At 41.2% G+C, this 25024-nt stretch overlaps 1 protein-coding gene across 1 annotated transcript in view; it reads left to right on the top strand.

The window, feature by feature from the left end:
* MTFR1 (mitochondrial fission regulator 1) overlaps positions 1 to 25024 on the top strand; it is a 310359-nt gene that overhangs the window by 242429 nt on the left and 42906 nt on the right. Inside the window, exons 5-6 of the mRNA XM_085605528.1 lie at positions 17998 to 18239; positions 24403 to 24661. Coding sequence (XP_085461654.1) covers positions 17998 to 18239; positions 24403 to 24661 — 501 coding nt within the window. The remainder of the gene's footprint in view (positions 1 to 17997; positions 18240 to 24402; positions 24662 to 25024) is intronic.

Below are 25024 nucleotides of genomic sequence, written 5' to 3'. Positions count from 1 at the left end.
AAGTGAGTGTAAAGTGAGTTTAAAAGTATCTTTATTGTACTCCCTAAGGTTTAATGTGGAGCAATAATATACGATTGAAAGCAATGCAAGATACTCATAGGGGCTATAATGGCCCGTGGTATCTGTCAGAAAGTGCAGGTGGTGGTCTACATGTTTCAACCTATTGATGTTAATACTAGGTTTTCTTTAGGACCAGGATGGCAGACCCGGGCGGGATGCACACACTAAGGTGCACCACGTCCCTGGGTCAGCTGTGAACCACGCTGTTGTTTCACAGTATGGTCCATTCTCAGCGTTCTGTGAGAGTAACAGGCTGAAAAAGACAATCACACAACATTTATAATGTGCTGAATGAACATTGTGCCTCTGCCAAGTGTATCACGTCAATTTCTGCCAGTGTGGTAAGCGTAAATACACGTTACACTCATACATTGTTGTGTATACGTGACAGTATTTCTAACAAGGAGTGAAACACTCCTATAAGTGCATACATACTATATATCAAAGCAAGAGGCAGACTACCTGACAGAATGCGAAGGGAGCGTTCCCTATTTCTACACACTGTCAAAAATGCACAAGAATAAGAATCCCTCTTCAGGCAGACCCATCGTGTCTGGAATAGGTTCTCTCCTCGAACCCCTTTCACGCTTTTGAGATTATTTTCTCGAAACTCTGGTTCATAATACTGAGCCCTACTTACAAGACACCAAAAGCCTACTGAATCGCCTGAAGGATGTAACTGTCAATATAACAACGATCCTTGTGAGCTTCAACATTGAAAGTCTCTACACAAGTATTCCCCCCCCCCCACCCCCCCCTCCATATGACACCCTGGAGGTACTTCGAATAGCTTTGAATGAGAGTGAATGGACATACACAACGACTCAACACTTCATTCTTGAATGTGCCGCACTTACCCTGAAGAGGAACTACTTTGAATTTGAGGGAGATCTGTACCTCCAAATAGGGGGGACTTCAATGGGTAGTACCTTCGCCCCGAGTGTGGCAGGGCTCTATGTTTCTGATTTCAAGAAGAAACTCATTCTAGGTGATGCCAACCCTTTCTCTACAAACATTGTATTCTGGAAAAGATACATCGATGATTTCCTTGCTATTTTGCAAGGACCCATGGACCTTCTGATGGACTTTATAAAATGGATAAATTCATATGACAGGAATTTAAGATTCACACATGCGGTGGACTACAATACCATGGTGTTCCTGGACATTGTGATCACAAAGGAGAATGAAAAACTAGAGACACGCACATATCACACGCCTACTGCAAAGAACAACCTCCTCGGGTTCGAGAGTTTCCATCCAAGAGCATTGAGGGAGAATCTACCCTATGGTCAGTACCTGAGACTGAGACGCAATTGCAGCAAGCTTAGTGATTACATAACTCAAGCAACCGACCTCTCGGAAACTAACGGAAAGAGGCTATCTAAGGAAAATACTAGACAAATGCCAAAAACAGGCAAGGAATCAACAACGTGATGTCCTCCTGGAAGAAAAAAGCACAGCAACAAAGGACATCCCACGGTGTCAAACCAGGTACCCCGTTCTATAAACAAACACTAGGGTATCCTCCAGACAGGAGCCCAACATTGGGAAAAACCACTTTTCTCATTTAAGAAAGAGAGGAGCCTTAAGTATATACTGGTTACCACCCGTCCCCGAAAAACTGAACCAAATAAGACATCTATAGTCCTGAACGCATGGGGCCTACCCAGCATCACAGGCCACTATCCCTATGGCACTTGCAGTGTGTGCCACCTCACAGTGGCCTCAAACACTGAGCCTTGAACCTGGCAAGACATGGACCTTAAGGGCGCACACCAACTGCAACAGTACGAACGTGGTGTACCTTATAACTTGCCCCTGCGGACTCCAATACGTGGGGATGACCGGGAGAAAAATCAAACAAATAATCTGCGAATATCGCAGCGCAATAAGATGTAAAAAAGGAACAACAAAACTAACCGAACATTTCCTTCAGGTCAATCATACGACAAATGACATGCGATGGACTATCATTGTCAATACCAGTGAACACACCCAACAACGCCTCATTGAAAAAGAACAACGTTGGATTTACAGAATGTCCACGAACATGAATGGGCTAAACGACAATATTCTATAACGACACTTCATTAACTAGTATCCGCTTGGTAAGGCCTTTTTTTTTTTTTTAAAGGCCTTTCTTGGGTTATTGTGATTTATTTTCGTTAACTTATTATGGACCGATATGTGGATCTTTGATATTCTCACTCTTCATCCCTGAAAATGAATGATTCACATATGCGCCAACTATGGCATGCGTCTTTAAGTGTGCGACCAAGTAATGGCAAATCCCTCTCTTTCCCTTTCAGCCTCAGTGTTAAACTGAAAATGCACGTGCAGTCCAGCCCTTCATGCGGCATACTTTCAATATTTGGCTCTCACATTTTGCTATCCTGTAGGGGAAATACATTTATTTCTCCAGTCTAGTATCCTTGGCAACATAGGATCTTAGCAGCAGTATGCGCGATGGACTGAATATTTGGCAGTTGCATGTATGATCGGGTAGGAGAAATATAGAATTTTTTTATTTCCTGCTTTTAACTCCTGCTTCTATGTTGATATAGCAACGCGGCGTGACACACATGCGTAGTCCCGCCCCCAATCCTGACGTAGCTGCGCTGCGGCACGATGACGTCATTTTGCACGCGACCCTTCTCCAGCGCCAGTCACCTGCATTTAAACAGAAACGGAACCGACTGCAGGACCATCAGGATTCCGTGCAGGGCTCCGTAACAGGTAGAAAAGCTGGTGACCTGGTTTCACGCAGTAAATACTAACACCAATGCTGGTGGGCTCCGCTCAAACTAGGCTTCGAAATTCGATCTTTTTTAGGAGTATTTTGTCATGCTTTATGTCCACAGAATGCTTTGTTGAACCAGCAGCCCACCCCCACAGTCTCCATGAGGCACAATAATAACAAACTTAAGTAAGCCTTGATCTTTTTGTTTCCTTGTTTTCCCCATGTGAATTTGGTCTTGTTAGGTTTCTGCACTAATTATTCAGTTGAATGTGTTCAACACAGCTCACTCACTCGGACTGAGCAAGTATTCACCCACCGTCAAATGTCCACTGTGGGTTTATCATCATAGCTGACTTGCGGTTCTTGCACTAATGACGTGAATTAACCCTGAACTATGCCAGCATTAAAAAACACTCACGTTTTGCTGAGAACTTGTCACACAAGTAAGATTGCTCACTGTGGGTATATATGCACTTATAGGGGTGTTTCACTCCTTGTTAGAAATACTGTCACATATACACATAACAATGTATGAGAGTAAAGCGTATTTACGCTTACCACGCTGGCAGATATTCACTTGATACACTTGGCAGAGGCACAATGTTCATTCAGCACATTATGAATGTTGTGTGATTGTCTTTTTATATTTTCAGCCGGTTCCTTTTCACAGAAGGCTGAGAGGGGACCATACTCTGAGTAGACAGCGTGGTTCACAGCTGACCCAGGGACGTGGTGCACCTTAGTGTGTGCATACCGCCCGGGTCTGCCATCCTGGTCCTGAAGAAAACCTAGTATTGACATAAATAGGTTGAAACATGTAGACCACCACCTGACAGATACCACGGGCCAATATAGCCCTTATGAGTATCTCGCATTGCTTTTAATCGTATCTTATTGCTCCACATTAAACCTTAGGGAGTACAATAAAGATACTTTTAAACTCACTTTACACTCACTTGCACCCTCACTGTGATCAACCAGCTCCACTATATTCAGGTGTTGAAGCACACCCGGGTGACATTCGGTTACTCGGGTGAGACCCCTAGGATGAAGCATGTCACCAAGTAGGTTGGTGAGTGAGGGGTCTTTTACAAAGGACATTTTTTTTCTTTCTGCTAACCCTGTTGTATCTCGCGGATCTCACGTGTTGATTTCCTCGGGCTCATACTCCCTCTGTGTTTGTAATCTTCTACAAGGGGAACAGGGTATCCCTTACTGCCAACCCTTTCTCTCTTTTTTGTTAATGAAGGGATATATTTTATCCATGTTCCCATACATACACCTCCCTGATGCCCCCCACTCCAGAGAGCTTTCCAATAAACCTTGCCTCACCATGTGCTAACTAGGGCAGTGGCGCCTGAGTTGCTGATAATCTAAGGAGCCTTCTTCCCCTGTGCTTTGGAGGAAGTGATAATGCTTTTCTGACACTGCTCTAAAGTAGGGAATGGACGGTTTTTGTTCATCAGAGAGCAGGAGACGAGTCCAGGTCAATGTAAACACACTCCAGACGTCACTAAAAAGATGGGCGAGCATGGTGCAGTTTGGATACAGCAGAGTCTGGGTGGCGAAGGACAGACAAAAGGATAATTTTCTATTTCAGGTCGGATCTATCCACAAAGGCAGTGTCTGGCAGGCTTATAGGGCAAGCATGCATTGCCCAATGGGCTGGTCTGACAAGTCGGTGTGTGCGCTGTTTTTAGGTCGAGCCTGGGCAGCGCATGCGCTGCTCTGCCAGGCATGCTGTATTCCAGTATGACTCGAAGCCCCGCCCACTCCGCCTTTATTTGTCATCGTCCTTTGTAAATGCTGGCTTCTGACTCGTTAATAGGCTTGTTAGTCTCTCTTTAGTACCGCCTTGTCTTCATTTGTAACCTGTGAAAACAGAAGGTATGCAGTTCCTAACGTTAACGCAAGGTGTGACAGAATAACAAGTGGGTAACACAGTGGTGACAGGGAACTATGGTGAGAAGCAGGAGTAAAGGTTACTCCTTATTTGGAAAAGAAGACCCTCACACACCCAACAAGCGGGTGTCTTGCTTCATCACCGGGTCTTTGCTCCTTATCGGGCCGGCGAGTGCAATGCCCGATCAGGCACCTAATAGGGCCTTCCTAGCGGAGATCTTTTATTCCAACGCCGGTGAGTGATGTGTGTGTGGGGTTGAAAAAACAGTATTAAGACATAGGTGAGTGTAGGTGCAAATGGGATTAAAGTGAACCAATTAAAACAGGGGTAGGTGATCCACTAAATAATTTTAATACAGTGTGGTCACCATCCTGGTTAAAAAATATACAGTCTGCACATGTGACACCAATAGTTAAGTGAGTGTATGTGCTGACGTGATCAAGAGGTCAACATGTTTCTTGCCTTTGTATATAATAAATGGCAATTCATCAGGACCAGGGAATTAATGCGGCTACCTACACCTCTTTGGTGGTGCCCAATGTCTATAAGAGACTGAGTAGTAAGCACGCATACAGCACCCTAAAAAAGTGTGGTACCGTAGTTAAAAAGCACACCTGCAGAGAAGGAAAATAACAACAAAAAAGCATAAACAACAAATAAAGTTAAAACAACGTAAGCATTGCGACAGCAGTTACTTAGGACAAATGGTGGTGTCAAGCCAACCGTGGCATGCAAAGCTAATGAGCAATGTATGGAGGACTTGTAAAAGAACCAACCGCAAGCATACAGAGGAGGCACAATATCCAATAACTGATACCAGAACTCATCAAATTATGATAGATAAATCAACCAAAAAGAACTCACCCTCCTGGGTTGTGCTGCATACAAGGCTGGGGGGAGTACACACTAAATTATAGTGTCCTGGGATGAGGGAAACAAAGAGAATATAGAACACTCACAGGTTGTAGAGCAATTGCATCCAACATCATTGGGAGCAGTCCGTGAAGCGGAATTGCCAGTATCACTCCTGTCTTGCTACTCGCACCACACGCGGCAACTGACTCCATGGCGACCGCTTCGACACCATGAAGGGGAGCTATGGTAATGAGGCTTCCAAATTGCCGTGTGTTAAGCGGGGAGGAATAGTCAAATCACTAATTAAACAAGGATGTTACCAACATTGTGCGAGCTATAATGGACAAACACGCCAGTAATCGAGGGAACAAGAGGAAGTGGGTCTGATCATTGAATGTCTTGTGGACCAACAACACATTCGTGGGACCAGCGTGGTGCGCTAGTTGCAAATTGAATGTGCACGCAGAAACCATACACAAAAGGAGGAAAAACGGAAGCGTTGCCGTCAAGGACGACGCTCTCAGTGTCACTATATCAGTACTCACGGTTCCGTTACTCAACAAACGCCGTCCACCTAGTGACGCGCCAGCCGCTGTAGACTGGTGGTGTCTGAACGCGCCTTGCCTGTATAACACCCCCCACCGGCAAGCTCACGCGAGAGGCAGGTGGAGTCGGAAGGGGGCGTGCTGACGCCGAGTTAGCTGGAACGCTAACAGCCACGTTTTCCGGTTCTGACGCGTGTCGTCTATTATTGACGGTGGTTTGCCTTCGCGCTGTGTCATATTTCCATGACAACGAGCAGGACGCGCAGCCCCGTACGTTCTTTGGCTGTTAGCGTTCCAGCTAACTCGGCGTCAGCACGCCCCCTTCCGACTCCACCTGCCTCTCGCGTGAGCTTGCCGGTGGGGGGTGTTATACAGGCAAGGCGCGTTCAGACACCACCAGTCTACAGCGGCTGGCGCGTCACTAGGTGGACGGCGTTTGTTGAGTAACGGAACCGTGAGTACTGATATAGTGACACTGAGAGCGTCGTCCTTGACGGCAACGCTTCCGTTTTTCCTCCTTTTGTGTATGGTTTCTGCGTGCACATTCAATTTGCAACTAGCGCACCACGCTGGTCCCACGAATGTGTTGTTGGTCCACAAGACATTCAATGATCAGACCCACTTCCTCTTGTTCCCTCGATTACTGGCGTGTTTGTCCATTATAGCTCGCACAATGTTGGTAACATCCTTGTTTAATTAGTGATTTGACTATTCCTCCCCGCTTAACACACGGCAATTTGGAAGCCTCATTACCATAGCTCCCCTTCATGGTGTCGAAGCGGTCGCCATGGAGTCAGTTGCCGCGTGTGGTGCGAGTAGCAAGACAGGAGTGATACTGGCAATTCCGCTTCACGGACTGCTCCCAATGATGTTGGATGCAATTGCTCTACAACCTGTGAGTGTTCTATATTCTCTTTGTTTCCCTCATCCCAGGACACTATAATTTAGTGTGTACTCCCCCCAGCCTTGTATGCAGCACAACCCAGGAGGGTGAGTTCTTTTTGGTTGATTTATCTATCATAATTTGATGAGTTCTGGTATCAGTTATTGGATATTGTGCCTCCTCTGTATGCTTGCGGTTGGTTCTTTTACAAGTCCTCCATACATTGCTCATTAGCTTTGCATGCCACGGTTGGCTTGACACCACCATTTGTCCTAAGTAACTGCTGTTGCAATGCTTACGTTGTTTTAACTTTATTTGTTGTTTATGCTTTTTTGTTGTTATTTTCCTTCTCTGCAGGTGTGCTTTTTAACTACGGTACCACACTTTTTTAGGGTGCTGTATGCGTGCTTACTACTCAGTCTCTTATAGACATTGGGCACCACCAAAGAGGTGTAGGTAGCCGCATTAATTCCCTGGTCCTGATGAATTGCCATTTATTATATACAAAGGCAAGAAACATGTTGACCTCTTGATCACGTCAGCACATACACTCACTTAACTATTGGTGTCACATGTGCAGACTGTATATTTTTTAACCAGGATGGTGACCACACTGTATTAAAATTATTTAGTGGATCACCTACCCTTGTTTTAATTGGTTCACTTTAATCCCATTTGCACCTACACTCACCTATGTCTTAATACTGTTTTTTCAACCCCACACACACATCACTCACCGGCGTTGGAATAAAAGATCTCCGCTAGGAAGGCCCTATTAGGTGCCTGATCGGGCATTGCACTCGCCGGCCCGATAAGGAGCAAAGACCCGGTGATGAAGCAAGACACCCGCTTGTTGGGTGTGTGAGGGTCTTCTTTTCCAAATAAGGAGTAACCTTTACTCCTGCTTCTCACCATAGTTCCCTGTCACCACTGTGTTACCCACTTGTTATTCTGTCACACCTTGCGTTAACGTTAGGAACTGCATACCTTCTGTTTTCACTATTGCTTGGGCATGTATGCTGGACCTTGATAACAATAAAATTTATTGTTATTTTTTCAAGCCCTCTCCTCCCTCGATTTGTTTAATATTGATTGTGCGAGTGATCCCCGCGGGTTCATTTGTAACCTCCCATGAGGACGGGCCCTTTTACTTCTGTTGTTACAACGTATGTCTTATTTAGTCTGTAAGCACTGTTTTCTTTAATGAGTTTGTTTGGATGCAGGCATGACATGCTTTCCTGCAACTTTCAGCGCGCCATGCGTGCTTTCACTTTCCAAGCAGCCCAGGACAATGGCGGCTGCTTCTCTGAAATGAAATAGGTCTTGCATCTACAAGAGTTTGAGCTATTGGCATTGTAAATGACTATGCCTTTTATCTATGTGTCAATTATCAAAAACGATATATAAAATGCATTGTCGTTTACAATGCCACTAGCTTAAACTCTCTCGAATGCGCGACCTATTGCATTGCAAATGCTTGTTTTTCAATGACTTGCAGTGCTGTGACTAACTTATTTCTAGTTTTTGGTGAGTCTGCACCACTTACTCATTTTGCTTTTTTTGTGGCTAAAGTTTTAATCAATTTGCAGTAAATATATTTTCAGTTCTATTGCATTAAAGTAAATAGAAGAAAAGAAGAATCTCTTGAGTGGCTGACATTTGCTTACATGGGGGCAGGAGTTAATTCAGGAAGGTGTCATGCAGTTAGGCAGCAGTTTGTGGTAACTTCTAGAGGAGCAGCAGTGTGAAATTGCTGTCACCCGATGCCCAGGGCACGTTGTTTGGTGTTGGGGCAAAAAGATTGCATGTTTACTTTTATAATGGCCCCTAAGCAAAAACACTTTTGCTACTGGTTCACTGTACCAATCTCTGAAAGGATTGTCTGCCACTAAAGTAAGATTTCAATTTACGCGGTTCAAGCTTGAATATGATTCATTAATGCAAAACCTTTACTATGAAGGCAATCACTGTAAGGAAATGCAGTGAGTTGTGGGCTCAACCTGTATTACTGACAGCTGTTCTAGTTAAAAAACATCTACACTTGTTTGCAAAATATAACAATTTGTGACTACTTCTAATGGTCAGAGAATTCTCCTTTATTATACGCTAAAGCCAAAATGCAAGATTGTTTTTAAAATAAAGTATACTCTTCCATTATGACCTAATAAAATAAATGGTATTTTAAAATACTGGAGCAATATTAGGTGAAAAAGAGCCATGGTGAAACTTGCAATGCATTTCCACACATGTGGTCACTATGAAAATTACGTTGGATGGACCATCATCGGAAAAAAAACCTTCATCAACAGCTATACTATCAAACACCTTCATTAGGACTACAGAATTAGGTTATGTTCCGTTTATTCCTTTAAACTCTGGACAGTGCACAAAAGTACGACCCCTTGATGCTTATATTTCCCATCATGCTCCGCTTTACCAATTACGACAATTATGGACGGTTGTTTTAAATACACAGTGCTTTTCCACCATTACGTTTGCACAGCTGGGATCAGACTACCGGTCAGAGGCATCTTGGACAGCAGGTACAAGAGGGTGAGTAAATAAACAATACCTATACTATGGGATAGTTTTATTTTAAAATTTCCTTTACAGTTTCTCTACACTCTAAATTATCCTGCATAAAGCACCATCATTAACAGACTCTCCTCAACTTAAATGTTTACCACACAATGTTGTTTACAAAACCCCAAGTATAAGGTCTTGACAGAGCCCACGGAGTTTTAATAGATTCTTGACCCTCACATCCATTTGCACACATAATAAACAAGTTACATGAGGCCTATGACCGCATAAGTGTATTGATTTAGCACTAAACCAATTTACTTGATTGTTAGAGCATTTCTTTCATCCTCCTCTTTTATAAGATTTGGGGTCCACCGACTCCCTTTAGGATTATACTGTTTGTAGCCAGACCATACATTTTTTATTTGAACTGGGGTACATGGGCCCTCCTTTATAGCTAAACACCCCCCAAATCATGAGCATATTGAAATCCCCATATGTACAAACATTATTTGCTATGGGTTATTAAACGGTCATCTATCTATGTTTATAATCTTTCTCCACCGATCCTATCTCCTCTGATTCCACAAGTGAAGGCCATAACTTAACAATGAGCAGGGCAATGTATTTTAGAGATTAATATTTTTTGTTAATAGAGAAACTCACATTAAATTCATTAAGTGTCATTACGTGTTTTTATCGCGTGAGCGTGCAGAGTCTGCCATTCACTTCACAAGTGCCATTTGATTCAATCAGTTGTCAGTGAAAAGAAATTAACATGTTATGTCTCCCACATCAGTTCTATGGATAATGTAGCAGGTCAATAGACACCTAGGTCAAGTATAAGGCCTTTTTTTAAATTTTCTTTATTTTATTCATTACCGATGTGGACTTTAAATACAGAGACTATTTCCCGAAGGAATACCATAGCACCAATTCAAGGACCGTGTTAGAGACTTAAACATGTCGCCCATTGCCCTAGGGTAGAATTAATCCTACTCATTCCACCCCCCAATCGGTTTTACCCATATGTAATGATTAATATTTTGGTCCACCGAGAGGTTTTTTTGTTTGCTTTTTTTTACCGTTTGCCTTGGTATGTTTGCCTGAAGAGAGAAACTGTTTCCTTTTCTTTTTCCTAACCCTTTTGCCCCAACACGCCTACACTCACACCAACCATCATTGGTCTTCTTGATTTTCCAACTAAAGAGCTCCCCTGGTTCCCAGGGTTGTAGCCCACCTGGATAGCTTTGGTATCAATTTGAGAAGTCCTATGATGAAGCAAGCCACTTTTGAGTGGTTGAGGGCTTTTGTTCTTTTAAAAGAAATATTTCAAGCGGAGACATACCTTTTTTTCTACTTTCAATTATTTCATTACTTGGATACCCTAGTTTAGATTTATGATTTAGGAGGATGAGTCCTGGCAATCGAATTTCTTTCTCTACCCTTTAATTTGAGTGTATTAGAGCATCAGTTCAGTTGCGGGTTATTACTGAACGTTTGGGCAACTAAATATATTGTGCTCATCTCTCAAAGACCCACCACTGTGAGGTTCTTTTCCCTAATGCTTTGATGTTCTCTGTTTTTGATACACACCGCTACCGTATGTTATTTCCTTCCCACTCTGTACATCACAACAAAACAGACAGGACTGACCTTTGATAGCAAGGATGTCCACGACATTCTAAGCACCTGAATCTAGTAGAACAAACATTAATGACTAGGGAAAACCTAATCATTTAAAACTGTATCAGGCAAGAGTGGCCCTTCATGGGTGATCATGATGGAATATTTATGCAGCAATGCACCCTAAAGCCCCTTAATTGCAAATGAGCCTCTTATCTTTACAGAGGACAAAGCCTTTGGAAAAAATTGGTCCTTACTGTCTTGGTAATGCACATGTGATTGGTTGATCCCTATTATTAATGCAGCAGAACGGATCTCTGACAAGCAATTAATAGAGATCCAGACAGTGTCCTCATTCAAGAAAAAAATTGGAAGAAATCAACAAGACCATTTTAGAAAATAAAAAATACCTTAGGCCAAAATCAATAAGTTAAAAAAAGACGCAAATCTATTTTCTCATGGGAATGTTTATCAATATGAGATAGCTACTACAAAGTTAACACAGCACCATTGGTTTCTAAGGGGCTCAAGTAACACCACTATGTCAGTATGACTGGTCCTGCAGCACTAAAGAAAAATAATGGCGATGAATTTGAACAGTCATACCCCAGGAGACAGATGAATCAAGGATGCATGCAACATCAACAGCCACCCAGGTTTGGACACCCTGTAGCTTTCTGGCCACAGATGCTGTTGCAGTATCAATTTTGTCAGGGTCCACATCACCCTTTTCCTAGAAACCAGACTCCTTTTTTTAGGAAGAGGCTGATCAAGGGGATGAACAAGGAAAAAAGGGCCCACAACACCTGCACTGAAATCCTCCTCATATTCCCTTATGCATATACGGACAGATCCAGGAAACCAGCCCCACAAGCTTGGCTACAAGTTGTTGAGATAATCATCAGCATGAGTGACAAACTAGTAACAAAAGAACACTTTCCTGTACTTAACAAACAACTAGGTTTTGTTCCCACCAGTGATGCAAACAAATTAGATATTCACCCCAAATTGCCGTGCTTTTTTTTCCTGCAAAGGCTCAACGTTTTCTTAAACTCAATGCCTGACAGCAGAGCTCCTGAAATAACAAGCATTGGCATAGCCAATAGGTCTCGCCTTTAGTACCTTATAAGTGCTGAGCTATGCAGGATATTATCCTGGGTGCGGTGCTGCCAGGGTTTAAAGTTATAGTCTACAAAACAGTGCTGTGGGGTAGAGGAAAACTCCTTTAAAGTAATAAAAATTAGCAAGTAGCAAATTGTTCTTTAACTAGAGCACACACAAACACGATCATTCTATTTGAGTATATATTTTTACTTTTGAATATTTTTTTGGTCAAAAACAGACTGTCATACAATAAGTACAGACAATGCGAACAGTTAATGACTGATGTGACATGTGGTGAAAAAGTGAGGAAACTGTCAGCCAAAACAAAAACACACGAATGACAGAACATAACAAAATAATATACATATACCTCTGCTGGGAGACTTGTAACTAGCCAGGGATTGAAGTGCAAATAAGTACTCCGATGAACACATGCATTCGACACATGTACGCACACATAACATACACACATGGACATGCACTTGTTAGAGCAAACCACAGATGGCTATTCACACATGTAGGTAGATACAGACATGCTTGCACAGGTACACACCCACAGGCAGAAAGAACACATACAGATATGCACATCAAGCATACCCCACACAGCTCCTCTCATATACACAGATATCCATAGATATGCACCTTTCCACTCATACTGTACATGCACGCACACAAGTCGAATTTTCAAGCTCAGATCCTCCTATCTCCTGCTAAAATGATGTCAAAATTTTAAAAATGGGAGAGGCTGAATCTATTTTTGAGATGGCCACCAGCAGAGGCAGAATGGGAAATCTGAAAATTGCGCAACCAGCTCTAGGTCTCTTAATGGTTGTAAGGAAGGGGCAGCTCTGAAACAATGGGTCAGCTCACTTCTGCCACTGGCTTACTTCACTCTGAGTAACAGCTTTCTGCTCTTTTTCAAACAGCACCGATGCAAAGTAGTTTCCTTTCAGTGTCTATGACTACGATAGCAATGTGTGCCTTTTGAGACGAAAATATATTTTTGCTTTTAGTAAAGTGTGCTGCGTTTTTAAACAACACTCTCTAGATGATCACTCAGCCCCTTCCTCCTCCTGTCATCAAGAGCCAGGTGGAAACATCAAGAGGGCTGATCTGCGCACGGCAGGGTTAATATAAACATGAAAGTTATGTTTGCGTGAACCTCTAAACTCAACTCAACTCAATTCCTACAAGTGTGAGGAGAGTCTCTGAATTTAATGGTGGCTCACAGGTGGCAGAGCTACGGCCCGAAAACACTGAAAAGGAGCTGCGCCTGGTTAAAATGAACGTTCTGTTGGAACTGTACATATTGTATGGGCATGACCAGTTAGGGCACACCGCACAGTTGGTGCCATGCGATGGATCGGAGTCTATTACCACTGTGCTGTGCAAGCTGTCCATGTTGCACCCATGACACCCCATGGATCACAATGATTGTCAGTCCTTCGGGTCTTCGTTAAAGAAACTCTGCGCACTGCAGGTGAATGCCCGTATACCAGTCGTGCTACAGCTGAGTGGACCAAGCAAAGCTCGAGATGAATGTATGGTTCTGACTTAAACCTTGCCCCAGGCGATCAGCTGATCCCAAAAAGAGCTTAGCTCATCATCCTTGGCATGCCCTTTCCCTTCATGAAACTGATTTAAAACGGGAACGGTGAAGTCTTTTCGAACTGTGCAGTTGAGGAGCTTGCGTTTAAGCAGGGTATTTACTAACTTAATGTTACCAGCGTGTCTGCCTGCTGCTGAGTGAGCCCAGTTTATGAGCCTATCACTGCTACGTGCCCCATACCTTGAGAATTGCGGGTCAGTCATGGCCATTCAATAACCTTTCTAACATTTTTTTTAAACAATGTAAGTAAAAAAATAACATGTTTACATCACGTTTTGGCAGAGATTCGATTAAGGCAGGCCTCCTTTGAATCAGGCCCCGGCGCATGCAGTGTACTTTATACAGACTTCCGCCACCAATGCCCCCCCCCCCCCCCTGCCGATAGCATTAGCCATACCTTACACACAAGAAACCTATTTGGTGAAAAGCTTGTCCTGGTACATCACAGCAACAGAATCAGAGCTACTTATAGGGTGCGCTAGCCTTGCACCAGTCCTGTGTGAGATACCGCAACAAAAGAAAAATGTATTCAGATCAGACGCGCCCCGCTCGAGTCCGCTAGCTTCATCGGAGAAAGGAAAACGTAAGAGAAACGAAAAACGGAAATGAAGGCTGGCATCCCTCGCGTTTAAGAAACAAGTAACCTGAAGCTGGAATGCAGCCAGCCCACCATCTGGCACACTGCACGCCAAGCGCGGCCGTAATCTATTCAATAACAATGAAAGCTTCGCAAAATGGCAGAAGTGTCCACGGCAAGCTGTATACGCGAAGCAGCATTTTCGTTGCTATGACAACAAAATGGCGTTGGACTGTCCACAGTCCCTACGGACACGCGCATGCTGTTTGCTTTGGACAAATGGCAAGAGCAGCCATCTTTGGCCATGCAGACACGTGCGCCTTTGGGAGAATTGATTGCAAAAGGCACTTGCATGGCGAGTGCAGCGCATGCGCTGCTATTGCCAGGCGAGACCTAAAAATAGGTCTAATAAAAAGATCAAACTTTGTTCCACCATCACATACGATTCCTCCTGAGATACATCCCTTTTAGCAAGCTTTGATTAAGGATTTGTCCAAATCAATGCAATACAATAGGCATATGTTTCATACTCTCTCCTTTCACGGAAAGAACATTCTGAAACCGTTGGCTATTGATTCAGGTATAGTAATAAAGCTAGTGTGTAAAGGTGGAGCAAGAGTTATTCAGAGAACTGAAGTTAGAGATCTGAATGTCTAAGACTTCTTAACAGAAAACAGAACAACAAACGACTCCAGATTTCAACCCAAAATTGACTGCTCGAATAAAACTGCTTGCGGAGGAAGGACTCCGCCAAAATTAGATAACCAGACTTGAGGTGAACTTTCTTCAAAAAAGAGCTCAGTCAGGTACTATGTTTATACACTCCCCAAATACACAAGCACAGAACACCACCTCCTAGTAGAACTATTGTCTCAGGATTGGGTCTGTTTTGGAACCATTGTCACAATTTGTGGGCCTATTTTTGAGATCTTTTGTGAAACCAATGCCTTCCTTCCTACAGGGCACAAAAGATGTATTTCTTGAAAGATCGGACCTTCGATCCAGAAAAATATATCCTAATGGGATTAGACATCAAAGTGTTTTATACAAGCATCCCCCAGCTTGAGATACTGAATACAGTACATCACTTCTTTAAAGAGTCACTTCTGGATTAAACTACCCCTGTTGAATTAATCATACATTGTGCCTCACTTTGAATGACCTGAAGTTTCTTCCAGTTTGAATACCAACTCTTCTTACAGGTTACAGGAACTTCGATGGGGAGTATCTTCACTCCCAGCATGGCTGACCTCTACATGCACCATTTTGAGAAGACATTCATATAGCCAGAATTCAACGCATACCATTCTTCTATCATAATCTGGAAAAGGTATATAGATGACATCACATGCTAAAGTAATGAAGAAAGTGCCACATAATTTATTACTTAGATCAGAACATGTTACCCTCACTTGAGACTAACCATACAATCGATAGACATCTAGCAGTCTTGGATTTGTTGATTTAGTGTTGACCATGGGGAGTTAATATCAGAAGTATACAGATTGCAACATACAAAAATTATTTTTTTACACTTCAGTAGTTGTCATCCTCACTTATAATATGAGTACCTCACAGTAGGACAAATCTTATTCTTAGAAAAAAACTGTTCTGATTTACGTACAATTCCCACATAGCCATCCTTACAAAAAAAATGGTATCACGAGTATCCTTCCAGAATCAGCTGCCATGCAAAAAAAACGGGCAAAACAGAACACCAATGAGGTCTGGACCAGCACATATAATGGCATGTTAAATAAGATCAACGAACTGATCAATCAAAATTGGCATATCTTGAATACAGGCAACATGTTCTTGAGAAACCACTATTTGCCTTTAAATGCAACCGTAGTTTGTGACAAGTTAATCCAAGCAAGACAAATCAACAAACTTAAAAAAGATGCATGAGCTCAGACTTCACTACTAGTGCTCTCTAAGATCACAGGACATCACCCTGCCGGAAATTGTGGTGTTTGTCAGCCCACCCAGAAACAAAGCACATTCAATCTAGGTCTATGTGCCCTTTGGACACTAATTGCAACAGCTCTGGTGTGATGTACCTTATTGTATGCCCATGTGGCCTATGAATCGTAGGAATGACCACCTGCACAGTAAAAACAAAGATTAAAGAACACCAGAGTAATATTAGGTGCAAAAGACCCACAAGAAAAACTTACCACACACTTCCTCACGTGGTCACCATGAAAATGACATCCGATGTACCCTAAACAAAAACCCTTGGATCAACAGAGAGCCTGTATTAAATAAACGTTTCCTAAAAGAACAACAGTGGATTTTCAAACTCCGTATCCACCTAAATGACCTCAAAGACGAGATACCATAGATCTCATAAAACTGAGCTCATTTATGGTCCAGCCTTAATACCGGCCGCTTGATGGGTTGAGGTGGGCTACCTTTTTTTTCCAACGTTTGTCAACATCATCTTCTGCGTTTTTGAATAGGCTATCTAATTATTAGACTTTGACTTATCCTATCCTTTGTTGGACCTTCATTGTACCGCCTGCTTTCCAAGGATATTGTGCAAAAGTACAGGATAGGGATATTCAAAATGAATCCTACAGGCCTCCATTACTTTGTATATCTCGCACATTTAATGTATGCACCATGCAGGTTACAAACATGCACAGCAGTCACTTGATGTCAGTGCTCGGAATTTGTTAACCACACACAAGTGGAACTTGACATGAATGGGCCAGTAGGCCTCCACTTCACTGATCTGGTTAAAGGGTCTGGCAACAATTAGGAGCACACAAAACAAAGTACGCTGCCTTGAGCTCTCTGTTTGCAAACCCCATAACAGAGACAGTAGTGAACTGTTTGTGAACGAGTGAGGGCTTGGTGCACCCTTCCAGGTCACAAGACAATTCCAGGACCTTACCCATACCGCACATGCTAGATTAGCATGACACCAGTGTCTAAAATAAAAAAGCAGGATACCAGATACTTGCAGTCAGGCCCATGGATCACGAGAACACACATGTGCACCATGTATGGAAATTTGTCATACCAACAACAGTGCTACAGCTAATAACCAAAGAGGGATGTCAAGTGTTTGAGATATTATATAGTCTTTTTAATTGTAGCGTCCACTTGAGTATATAAAAGTTTCTAGTTAACAATTCTGTGGGGGAAAAAAATAATCTATTTAAATTAACATTGACAAGTAACTGGGCTTTAAATTGTGTCACCATATTTAAATGTGTAAGGAAAGGTGTTGGGCAACTTACTTATTTACTGTGCTTGTAGTCTTTTAGTGTGGCCCAAAACTGCACGTCTGTAAGTGATGGGCTTGATTGGTACCTTTGCACAGTGGTATTTTTAAACTTAATAATTTCCTTTTCATGTGTATGATATTTGCTGTAAAGTATCACATATATGGAAAAAATTGATAAAACTATTCCCTCATTTTCTGTTCTTTGCCTGTGATTGACTAATGTGGGGCATAATACCTTGATGTGTTGAGGTTTTAAAGCTGTGAAACCTCAGTGCGACACCTTAGCTAAATGAAATAAACAGAAGTAGATTAAAATATTCTTGTTTAATTACAGATCAGAGGTTCGATGTAACGAGGCGCCTCTTCCACAAGAGAATATACGTGATTATGCTAGACTTCCAACTAGACAGGTGTCCTTGCCTAGCCTGACAAGAGAGGTGTCGGTAGAAGACCCGCCTGTGGCAAGCAATAATGAAGCTCTCCTGAAGATCAACGCTCTGGAAAATGAACTCGCCACGCTACGGGCACAGATAGCGAAAATCGTTACCTTTCAAGAACGACAGAATTCAACTTCAGGTGTGTATGTTCAGGGGCGTAGCTTCAGGCGGGTGTATGGGGTAGAACCACCTCCCACCCCCCAAAATAACCGCTCTGCCTGTTACGAGAGAGCATAGTCTGTTCGGCTGTTGGTAATCAGGTCTTTATTTTTATTAAGATTACTGGGACCAGGAGGAATTGCTGAGAGCACAGACAGGGCCCTGAGCTCAAAGCACACATCTGAATAAAATTGGCACAACCGCGCCAGAGCAGTGGGCCTCTCTCTGCCTGTCACTCACTCCACTGTGATGCTGGGCTGACCCCTCAGTAAACGAACGCTCATTACTTAGCCCCTTTGTCAGGATGTGGCATTTATTAGCAAAGAAGCAGGATTAATGATACCTTGACTGATGTTCATGAAAAGAAACATGATTGTGTATGAGTTGATGAACTGATTTTCACCATGAATTCCCCCAAAATATTATATTGTTAATCTTAATAAACTTGCATCTTTTCGTGCTTTTGGTGTCTTGAATAATTAAAGGTTGTAACATTTTATAAGTATGTTTAAGGACTGGTGCAGAGGCATCACTGGGCAGTTGCGCAAGTAGTAAAAATTCTCAACAAGTGAAAAGATGGATAATATATTTCTCAGCATGAATCTATATAGTAAGAAATTTATTTTTGAGATCATCAGAAATCCAACATGAAGATAGTTTTAGAATAAAGACTTTATGGTAAGTCTGAAAATCTGGAAAGATTGCTCTACCATCAGACTCGTAATCTTGAAATTGATATGCGTGGATGTGTCCAATTACATAAAAATGTAATTAATTCACTGAGCTCATCACTGGACGGAAGGAGACGGGGCATGGACATGTATATGTCAGGAGAGATAACGAAATACATAGCACGGGGCTGTCCCAAAAAGTTCAGGAAAATATGGAAGCAGTGGATAAAGCATTATGGTCTCCTGCTCACTGACTCAGTGATACCCACGGCGGGGGGGGCGGGCCCTCAAGCTACCATCTATGAAAGTCCATTTGCTGTTTGCATGTATACCACTGCTGTTGAATGATAGTGTTGATGTAACACTGAAGGAAATAATTTTCTCTGGAAACCCATACTGTTTCTGTACTATTAAGAAAAATAAAAAAATTAGGAAAATGCCAATAAAACATTCCCCCCCCCCCCCCAAAATTGTTGGAATAAAAAATATCTTTAAATAAAAGATAATCTGGGTATTAATGAAATGGTGTATAAAATTAAGGGAAGAAACATTATTTTGATAAAGTCCAGCCGAACCCACCAGGACTGAAATACAATATTCCATCTGCTAATAAGTATTTCAGGTTTCTTCAGCAATTCCTCCATTTTTAATTTGATACCATCTTTTATTAGAAACAATACAATACCCAGTTCTGTGGTTTTCTTCTAACAGGATTCAAAGCAAAAGCAGTTCAAATAAGTGTTTAAGATAAAAATGATTCACTGGCAAAATCAGTTTTTTCAATATTTAAGCTGTAGTCGTACAGTGCAGAAACATCAGTGACTCGTGAAGTAAGGTCTGAATAGTGTTCCGGGTTAGTAATGTATAAAAGAATGTCATCTGCATATGTAGACAATTTTCGATGTAGATCTTTAAACACAAAGCCGGTAACGTCTGTGTTCTGACAAAGCCAAGAGAGGATGAGTTCTAGAGCCAGAATGAACAACAGAGGGAACAAGGGACAGCTTTGTCTGACCCCTCTTTACAATTAAAAAGGAGAAGAAAAAACATTTATAAATTGAGGCTTTTGGGTGTAGAATAGTGTATAGCGATAAGGTTAATAATTTTAGGGCCCAAACTAAGGCATAGACTTAAACACAAAATCCAATTAACCCTGTCAAAAGCATTTTTGTTGTCCAGAGTAATAACTGCAAATGTAGTCTAATTTCTGGTACTAACTGAGCATATGAAGAGTTTGCATGTTATCCAATATAAACCAACCTTTTACAAATCCAGATTGTTCTCATCCCAGTAATTTAGAAAAAAGGATTCCACACGGAGAGCAAATATCTTTCATTTCATAGCCAAAATTTACCAAAGAAATTGGTCTATAACCTGTACAAAGACAAGGATCTTTATTACCTTTTTGGTATGATGGAAATTAGAGCATCCTGAAATGAGCCTTGAGAAGAGGTTCAGTCAGAGTTCCAATCATTTAGGATTTAATATTTGAGAGACGTGTTAAGAAAAATTCTAATGAAAACCAATCTGGAACTGGTGCTTTTATTCTCGATAAAGATAAATTCAAAAGCAATTTCATTAGTCTCCAAAGGTGATGAATCAATATCAGCAGGAAAGGATTTCTTTTTTGATAAGAAATAGTCTTTTAGTTCATGTTAAGTTAGGAAATGTTTGTGAGTATAAAGCGGTTCATAAACCTCAAACTGATTGAACAATATCAGCATCTTTGTGCTTGCTTATTATAAACTGATTCCGTTTTTGTCCTTTCCTTTTTAAATTTTAAATTTCGCTAACAATTTCCCAGATTTCTTTTGTCCCCCATAGTACTTGATATGTGAATGTAATATAAAAATAAAATGCAAATTATGTGGAACATTTATTAAAATTACATTTTGCCCGAATCAAATTAATCAGAAAGTCTTTAGAATTAGATATATAATATAATTGCTCAAGAGTTTTAAAGTTTTGGGTAATTTAATTTAATTGTCTGGCCGATGATCTCTTTTTGTTAAACACAATTAATAGCACAGCCTCTAGGCAACATCTTGAAAGTATTCCATATCGTTTTAACCCATTAACCCTTTGTATCATTTTAGGTGAAACATTCTTTAACAAATATCGGTAAAAAAGTGCCCAAATGTAAAATCTTTCTGAAGAGCATTATTAAACCTCCATCTGTTTCTGTGCATTGAAATTGAAAAGATATCTAGAGTAGTAATGACTGATGCATGGTTGGAAATTAAAATATCACAAATACCTGTGCTAATATTTGGTGTGGTAAGTTATGACTCAAAACTATATAATTAATTTGGGACTGAGAATTATGTAGGAGAGTAAAATGTATATTCTCTATTGCTGGGTTTACAAAGTTGCCATGCATCTACAAGAAAAATATTGAGAAACAGCAGATTTAAATTTCTTTTGCATTTTGTTTGGAATATATTTCACATAAGACTTCCTGTCAACTTGGTTATAGTGGCCTCCCGTCCCAGTAATTAGGTAATTAATAGTACAATTCATCAATTTGTGAGAGAAGTCAACCCAAAATGTATTTGCATGGGCCCATAAACTTTAAATGTGGTAAGAGGAATTTTATTAATTCAGATATTTACACAACCCCATCTTCATTATCATTTCTTCGTGAAATAAGTTATATCAAATTTCTTACTACATAGAATTACAACAGTATTTTTGTTGACAACAGGTGGAAAAAAAACGTTACGAACCCAGGTTTGCTTACGTTTTAACGTTTCGCTTTCAGAAGGGTGTGTTTCTTGAAACTAGGCAAAATGCATATTGCGCTTGGCTAAATATGAGAGGACATGCTGCCTTTTAATAGGATATTTAAGACCTTTCAAATTCCAAGAATTTACATTTAAATGGATTGGGGAAAATACATGTAGAGATAATTAAACAACTTCATGCAGAAAAAGGATCTTACAATGAGAAGAATTGATAAGAATCACATAGCGATACTGTTGAGGAGAAAAAGGAGAACGATAAGGGACAACATTTCACCAGTGTGGTACCCTGAAAAAAAAAACAGACTAAGGAAAGTGAGAAAGGGAGCGAAAGGTATAGAGAGAAAATGCATAAGGCATACCTACATTTAACACAAAAAAGTGGTGCTGGTGGAGCCACGTAGAGAAAATGGCACAGCGTCTTTCTGAGAGGACCAAGGGTGCCAAAACACAAGGAGAGAAGGTGAACCACATGAGGGACCAGGCTACATGCATACCCAAAGGACAAGCTGGAACGTATAAGACATTAATTAGAAAAACTAAATAATAAAGGCATATTCATCCACAACAACTTTATACATACTAAAAACATATATAAGAAAGAGTCCTAAGAAGAAGTATATCTTGAGGTTTCCATGGCTACTCCTGGGCATTCATCCAGTGATCTGTGAAGACTATTTGGGTCATCATAGACTTCAGAAATCTTTTAGTTGTATATGTCACTCAAAAGCTTCATAGATAAATTAAACTAAATCTTACTTTAAGAAAACTAAAGTTAAGATGTAGATCTAAAAAACACTTATGATGATCTGCAGTATCTTTTGCAAAATCTTGTGTGAAGAACCTCAAGACCTGGCTGTTCGAGCAGTAGCAGCACCCCCCCCCCCCCCCACCCCCCAACCACCCCAGCCCCCCACCCCCACCGCCTTGAAACCCTCGTGGGTGAGTAGTGCACTCTATAAATGTACTGATTGATTGATTGAAGAATTTGTAGCCAGACCACAAAATCTATCTTTTAACTTTTGCTGCCATTATTACTTTTAATAAATCCGTACATTCCAAAAAGTGGATTATAACACCTCTTGGGTTTGGAGATGATGAAGCAATTGATCAACACACTATTCTGTGAGCTCTGTGGATGTTTAATCTAGTTGTGTCTGGCAAATCAAGGACCTTGGGTATAAAGGACTGAAAGAAAGAAATAGGGTCACTCCGTTCTAAATTCTCTGATATGCTATGAATCCTCACGCTGTCAATTATCAAGACCCTCTGCGTGTTTTTGACAGTGGAAACATTCTTTTGAAGTGAGGCAATTTTAGCAGATGAGTGTTGGGGATCAATAATCCGCTGTTCAACATCTGTTAACCTTTTATCCAGGAATGACAATTTGCCATCTAAACTTTGCAGGTTTTTTTGTATCTTCCACAAACAACCTTAGAACTCTTATTTGCTCCTATGGTAAGTCCACAGACACAGATGCCAAAGCTTTAGTAGGAGATAAAGGGGCTAATTCACAAAGAGGCTCCACAGTCGTGGCAGAGGCTCTGCAGTTCTGGTGGAATCTCCACAGTGAGAAAATGCAGTGCGGATATTCTGCCACGAGTGTGGAGACTCTTTGTAAATCGTGTCCAGAGTGTTTTTCTTTGGTTACTCATTAGCTGCTGAGTTAGCATTCACAGATATTATACAGTAAGTATTTAATGGCAGTTAAGATAATGTTGCAGGAGAAACTGCCTGACGTTTCCTCTACATTAACAAGCACTGGAGAACAAAAGTCGGAATGTTAATTTGTGGGACACAAAGTGAGTTTTCTTCACTCGCAGCTTTCTCAATCATCCCATATATTGAACATAATGGTACAAAGCGTAGAAAAAATATAGGCAGGCTAAGAACCAAGGGAGCTGTTATATGATTGTAGATTATAAGTCGCTGGTCACAAAAATGAGCAAACTATTAGGAACCTGCTACATCATTTTGTTTTATTTTGAAAAATATGAGGTAAGCGAAAACAGAAGACTCAGGAATCACACCATTGACAGAACTGCAGCAGGAACAAGCAAGTAAAACATTTAAAAGCACCAACGGGAATGTACTGTAGAAAGAGACGCTGTGAACCGCTGTGTGAAGAGAAGTAACTTACAGGAGCTCAAAAGTGTTGACATGCAAGCCCAAGCACCAGTAATCCCTTCATGAGCAGCATTGTGGGAAATCCAAAATGGCTGACGCAGCTGAAGAATCTCATCAGAGCATGCCTCTTAAGGGAAATACAGAAGTGGAAGTTTCTGTTCAACGAAAAACAGATAATTGTACTTGTCAAAAAATTCCTCTGCAGCCGCATTTGTTTGTAACAGGACACCCCGGTTTTTGCAGAGCGCTAAACTGATGCGGCCATCTTGATACGGAGCCAGGCCATGCCGCTACTTGAAAAGGGATTCTCAAAGTTTACATCCCACTAGATGTTTACTGGAATGCATTCTGTGCTTCTTCTATTATAAAAATATGCTGTTTTGTAAATGCATCTTTCTTCCGGTTACTTTTTTGCTTTGTTTATTGTTATAAAAATGTGAAAATCCCCCCAAAACACATTTAAATAAATATACTTTAGTCATAAACACTGGTCCTCTTTAAAGTAATCCATACTTTCCGTGTGACATCAAATATGCAAATCATTGATTCAGCATATGTTTAAATTTGGTTTGATCATGGATCAACTTATGTGTTGTCTCTTTAGGTGAACAGAACTCTGCTTGCATTTCAACATTGCCTGCTGGTGCACCTGCCCCTCCGCCGCCGCCGCCTCCACCCCCTCCTCCACTTCCCTCTGGGTTTCAGCGAAGTGTATCAGCCATTGACCTCATTAGAGAGCGGAGAGGGAAAAAGATTGGAGTGGATGAGACCTTGCTAGATGGTGGCCCAAAGAAGCCTGAAGTTCCAAGCATGATGGAAGTGTTAAAAAACATGAGCAGTGTAAAACTGCGGTCTGTAAAACAGTAAGCATAAGTTTTAACTTTTTACATGCTTTCTTTAGGTTACACTGACCTTTTCTTTACAAATAGTAGTGCGGATTTATAATCTTCATTTGCCAAAAGTGATTGTTTAAAAACTTTAAATCTCTATTATATTCTTCATGCTATCATTTTGAATCTTCACCCAAAGCAGTGTAGAAAAAAAAATGGCAATTTGTGGTGCTGGTCCATTACTTGACTCTTGATACGTTAGAGATTTTACACTACATCCTCAGTTCGGTTTTGCAGTGGTTATTTTTTTGTTTGGTTTTTTTATACACCGTTGTTTGTGGAAGGGGTTCACATGAAGCTTGGCCACCTGAACCCTATACATTAGTTTAATTTACA

Source organism: Triturus cristatus, chromosome 5_1, assembly GCF_964204655.1.
Source record: "Triturus cristatus chromosome 5_1, aTriCri1.1, whole genome shotgun sequence".
Lineage (NCBI taxonomy): Eukaryota > Metazoa > Chordata > Amphibia > Caudata > Salamandridae > Triturus > Triturus cristatus.
Note: the sequence above shows the minus strand (reverse complement) of the source record. Positions and strands in the feature narration are given on the sequence as shown.